This window comes from Dipodomys merriami, unplaced genomic scaffold, assembly GCF_024711535.1.
Source record: "Dipodomys merriami isolate MVZ:Mamm:240054 unplaced genomic scaffold, mDipMer1.0.p SCAF_16, whole genome shotgun sequence".
Taxonomy (NCBI): Eukaryota; Metazoa; Chordata; class Mammalia; order Rodentia; family Heteromyidae; genus Dipodomys; species Dipodomys merriami.
This window is the reverse complement of record NW_027202937.1, coordinates 18,229,998-18,235,608: the sequence shown is the minus strand read 5'-3', so window position 1 is coordinate 18,235,608 and position 5,611 is coordinate 18,229,998. Positions and strand designations below refer to the sequence as shown.

At 55.7% G+C, this 5,611-nt stretch overlaps 1 protein-coding gene across 1 annotated transcript; it reads left to right on the top strand.

The window, feature by feature from the left end:
* Positions 1-826: 826 nt before the first annotated feature.
* On the top strand, positions 827-4,866 carry Sox4 (SRY-box transcription factor 4). The gene has a single exon (XM_070024467.1). It carries the CDS (start codon positions 2,461-2,463, stop codon positions 3,964-3,966), a length of 1,506 nt encoding a protein of 501 aa, XP_069880568.1. The 5' UTR covers positions 827-2,460; the 3' UTR covers positions 3,967-4,866.
* Positions 4,867-5,611: the final 745 nt, after the last annotated feature.

The following is a 5,611-nucleotide window of genomic DNA, read 5'->3' as shown; positions in this document are numbered from 1 at the left end:
AACACATATTTTTGAATAGCAAAGTACATTACTTTGCCACATTTCTCACACTGTTGTTTATGAAGTTCCTTTCTTTTAAAAGCCATGGGGGGGGACACAAACAGGGTACCCCATCTATGATCTCTGGATGGCTCTTTCACACCACTGGCCATCCTAATTCTAGCTTCTCCAACAACATGCTGCTTTTACTAGAATTGGCATTTGAATTACCAAGCATTACATTAGCATTCATTCAGGGCTCACCATACATGACTGCTTAATAGCCTCAAACTGGTTGTAACAACAACAGTCCTCTCTATAAAGTAACTCTTAGTATTCTCACATCACAGGCCAGGAAAGCCCAGACATAGTCACATCCTCACAGATACAAACCCAGTAAGAAAGATTAACATGCAGGGCGAATGTGAATTTAGAGGCCCTCTTCTGTCCCATTGCCAGTTATTACCTCCTCCCACTGCTTCTCTTTTAGTTCCATTTGCTCCAAGCAACACCACACACACACACACAGGAGGTTTATATTTATAAAGAGGAAGAGAGGGGTTTGAAGAGAGGAAGAGAGCAGAATGAAGCAGTCTTTTTCTTTGGAAAACATTAAGAAGTAAAGTCAGCTTCCATCCTTTGCTCAGCATTTTCACCCTGTATTACTGTATTACTCTATGCTAAGCTTCCAATCGAGGTAACAGTGGAGCCTGCTAATGTGATTCTAGGCAAAGCTCCTTGTTTGGGCTATCCAGGATTTATAGGGGAGTTTAAATCATGAAATAACCATAGTTTGGTTAAGAGAGTAAGCAAGTACTGCAAAAAAAAAAAAAAGAAAAAAAAAAGAAAAAGAAAAGAAAAAAGCCTCTCTTCTACCTTCCACAAACAATACAGAAAGGGTTTTGAAGAGATTTGCACAGTACATCAACATCTGTGTTGTACCCAGAGTTGTTAAAATAATTGTGATGACAGGTGTCTAGGTACCACTTTCTTAATGGTTTTCAATATCCATTGATTTATTGTCGTGGCTTTCGTCCCCTTTTACATCTCTGGCTTTGAGGAGGAGCTGAGAAACAGATTTGGCACTAGAGGCTGATTCTTTTATTCCAATGCTGAAAAGAACTAATAAAAATAATCACTTGGCTTTTAAGCAGAGAGCTTCCATTTACAGTATTTCACCCTTACCCCCAAAGAGCCCCTTGTTATCTAACATAATGGATAGAATACATTTCCGTCTCTCCCCTTAATAATTTCATGCATTAACATCCTCTACACACACACACACACACACACACACACACACACACACACACACACACACACGAGCGCGCGCACACGCGCACGCGCTCACGCACACACAGAGCAAGAGGAAAAAAGAGGCAGCAGAAATCTCAGCTGTACTTCCAGCCCTTTTAAAAAGTTTGCTCTGTAAATTGGAATGAGGTCAGATTTGGAGCTTCTCATTGCACGCGGAGATTATTATTGCATCGGATTCCAAGCCAATGGGAAGGCCGGGGGAGGAGCTTGGCACGAGGAAGCGTTAGTTACAGCGGTTGATTGGCTGCGGCAAAGTCTGTGAAAGGATAAAGAGGCGCGAGACGGAATTGGGGTCTGCTCTAAGCTGCAGCAAGAGAAACTGTGTGTGAGGGAAGAGGCCTGTCTCACTCCCGGGTCTCTAGTTCTTGCACGCTTTTTTTTTTTTCCTTTTTTTCCAAGAGTCTGCACTGGAGGAACTCTGCCATTACCAGCTCCCTTCTTGCAGAAGGGAGGGGGAAACATACATTTATTCATGCCAGTCTGTTGCATGCAGGCTTTTTGGCTTCCTACCTTGCCACAAAATAATTGCACAAACTCCTTAGTGCCGATTCCACCCACAGAGAGTCCTGGAGCCAGAGTGGGTTTTTTTGCTTTGCATGGTAGGAAAGGGACTAAGTGATAGAGACTATGTTGCTTTCCTGAGCTACCGAGAGCGCTCGTGAACTGGAATCAACTGCTTCAGGGGAGGAAAAAAAGAGAGAGAGAGAGACTTGCCTGGGAGGCGGCGAGAAACTTGCACTGGAAGAAGCTTCAGCCAGCAGCAAGCAATCAAGAAACTCCTCTCCACGTTAGTCCGGTCTCCAGACTCAGAGCCGACAGACAGAGCAAACTGCAGCTCGGTGAGACAGAGAGAGAGAGAGGAGAGAGGGAAAGAGAGAGACAGAGGGAGAGAGAGTAAGAGAGAAAGACTTGACTCTCCAGCCTGGGAACTATAACTCCTCTGCGAGAGGCGGAGCGCTCCTCGCGCGCATCTTTTGGGACTTTTCTCTCTTCGCCCACCTCCGCCCCGGCCCGGAGTGGAGGGGTCCGGCTGGCCGGCCGGCCCTCCTCGCGCCTTCTCCAGCTCGGCGTGCGTTTGGCCCGGGGGAGCCGGGAGGGCCCAGCGATCGCTCGCGGACACCGGCGAGGGTGTGAGCGCGCGTGGGCGCCCGCCGAGCCGGGGCCATGGTGCAGCAAACCAACAACGCCGAGAACACGGAAGCGCTGCTGGCCGGCGAGAGCTCGGACTCGGGCGCCGGCCTGGAGCTGGGCATCGCCTCGTCCCCTACGCCCGGTTCCACCGCCTCCACGGGCGGTAAGGCCGACGACCCGAGCTGGTGCAAGACGCCGAGCGGCCACATCAAGCGACCCATGAACGCCTTCATGGTGTGGTCGCAGATCGAACGGCGCAAGATCATGGAGCAGTCGCCCGACATGCACAACGCCGAGATCTCCAAGCGGCTGGGCAAACGCTGGAAGCTGCTCAAGGACAGCGACAAGATCCCTTTCATTCGGGAGGCGGAGCGGCTGCGCCTCAAGCACATGGCTGACTATCCCGACTACAAGTACCGGCCCAGGAAGAAGGTGAAGTCCGGCAACGCCAACTCGGGCTCCTCGGCCGCCGCCGCCGCCTCCTCGTCCTCCTCCTCCAGCTCCTCCAAGCCCGGGGAGAAGGGAGACAAGGTCGGTGGCAGCGGCGGGGGCGGCCACGGGGGCGGCGGCGGCGGCGGCGGGAGCGGGAACGCGGGGGGCGGCGGCGGCGGCGGCGGCGCGAACGGCGGCGCCGCGAACGGCGGCGCCAACTCCAAAGCGGCGCCGAAGAAGAGCTGCGGTTCCAAAGCGGCGGGCGGCGCGGGCGGCGCGGCCGGGAAACCGCACGCCAAGCTCGTCCTGCCCGGCGGCGGCGGCGGCGGCGGCGGCGGCAAAGCCGGGTCCGGAGCCCCAGCCACCGCCACCGCGTCCTTCGCGGCCGAGCAGGCTGCGGGCACCGCCGCCCTGCTGCCCCTGGGCGCCGCGGCGGCCGCCGATCACCACTCGCTGTACAAGGTGCGGACTCCCAGCTCGACGGCGGCGGCCTCCACCGCGGCCGCGGCCTCGTCGGCGCTCGCCGCCCCGGCCAAGCACCTGGCCGACAAGAAGGTGAAGCGTGTCTACCTGTTCGGCAGCCTGGGCGCTTCGGCGTCCCCCGTGGGCGGCCTGGGCGCAGGAGCCGACCCCAGCGATCCCCTAGGCCTGTACGAAGAGGGGGGCGCGGGCTGCTCGCCCGACGGCCCGAGCCTGAGCGGCCGCAGCAGCGCCGCCTCGTCACCCGCCGCCGGCCGCTCGCCCGCCGACCACCGCGGCTACGCCAGCCTGCGCGCCGCCTCGCCCGCCCCGTCCAGCGCGCCCTCGCACGCGTCCTCCTCGGCCTCGTCGCACTCGTCCGCCTCGTCGTCCTCGGGCTCCTCCTCGTCCTCCGATGACGAGTTCGAAGACGACCTGCTCGACCTGAATCCCAGTTCAAACTTTGAGAGCATGTCCCTGGGCAGTTTCAGCTCGTCGTCGGCGCTGGATCGGGACCTGGATTTTAACTTCGAGCCGGGCTCCGGTTCGCACTTCGAGTTCCCGGACTATTGCACGCCCGAGGTGAGCGAGATGATCTCGGGAGACTGGCTCGAGTCCAGCATCTCCAACCTGGTCTTCACCTACTGAAGGGAGCGCGCGCGTGTGTGTGCGCGCGCACGGGCGGCCGGGTTGGGGAGCAGGAGGGCCGAGGGGCGCACCAGGAGAGGAAGAGAAGGAGAAAAAAAGGAAAAAAAAAGAAAAAAAAAAGCAAAAAAGAAAAATACAGAAAAAAAGGAAAAGAACAGATGCGGAGATGAAAGAGAGAGAGAAAAAGGGAAAGAAAAAAAGAAAAGGAAGAGAAAAAAAAAACCAAGCGTGAACAGGGCTGGCTGTGGCCGCGTCCCCGCCGTGGAGAGGGGGCGCCGGGGCGCTGGGCTCCCGCGCTCCCCACCCCCCCACCCCAGGCCGGGGACGCGGAGGGTAGACAGGGGCGACCTTTTATTGTTATTGATGTTGTTGTTGATGGCAAAAAAAAAGCTACTTGGAGTTTCCTCCCCTTTGCTTGAAGAGACTCCCCCACCCCCCTTCCAACGAGCTTCCGGACTTGTGTGTGCATCTCCCCTCCCCCAGCAAGAAAGAAGATTCTAGAGAGACTGCAGGAGGCTCTCGCCCCTCTCCCTGCACCAACTTTGGTTGGGATTTTTGTTGACTTGATTTCGCTTTGTGGATCGACACCCGAGGGGAGCCCGGGCCCCCTCCCCTTCTTTTTCTTGTTCAGTTTCGTGAAGACGTGGGGGGGGGGGTCTGGGTCCAGGCGGCGAGCCCGGCGGCGGCGGCGGCGGCGGCCGGGGCTTCGCGGGGCGCTGGGACGGAGAGACTGCACGCTGGCGAATTCCTGTGTGGTTGTGTGGTTTGGGTTATTTTTGGTTTTTTTCTTCTTTTCCTTGCTCCTCCTGCAGCCAGAAGAGGAGATGCGGAGGGGGAAGGGGAGAGGAGGGCAGCCAGAGTGTGCCCGGCGCTGGGAAATGACCTGAGAACCTCGTTGGAAGCCACCACCGCGGGGGGCGAGGGGGGGCGCACGGCGGGCGGGGGCCCGAGGAGAATACGGACGGTGTGGGGAGGAACGGGGGGTGGGCCCCCTCCGGGGCTCCCCGTCCCGGTGCGGTGCTGGGCCTGGCATCGGCATGTTGGGGGGGGGGAGAGGGAGGCGGCGGGCCCGGGCCTCCACCCTCGGTCTGGACGGGAGCAGAGGGGAGACTTCCCCGAGCCGGAGGCGTGGAGGAGAGGAGGAGACTGAGTTTTTGGTGCTGGGTCCACGGAGGGCGAGTGGTCTTTGGTGGGGGTGGGGGTGGGGGACAGAGGGTTTTTTTTTTTCTTCTTAATTGGAATCGTGATGGTGTTGGATTATTTCACTGGTGGGGTTAATATAGCATGTTATCCTGTCTATCTTTTAAAAGATTTCTGTATAAGACTGTTGAGCAGTTTTTAAAATAGTGTAGGATAATATAAAAAGCAGATAGATGGCGCTATGTTTGATTCCTACGACAGAATTATCACCAGCTTTTTTTCATTCTTAACTCTTTAAAGGATTCAAACGCAACTCAAATCTGTGCTGGACTTTTGAAGAAAAAAAAAAGGAAACAATTCAGGACCAAATTTTTTCTCAGTGTGTATGTGTTTATTCCTTAGAGGTGTAAATGAGAAGACGTGCTCTGTTTTTTTTTTTTTTCTTTTCTCACCGATGCTCCATCCTCGTATTTTTTTTTCCTTGTAAATGTAATCAGATGCCATT

Coding starts and splice junctions, on each gene's coding strand:
- Sox4 (XM_070024467.1), top strand. CDS start 2,461: ATGGTGCAGCAAACCAACAACGCCGAGAACACGGAAGCGCTGCTGGCC.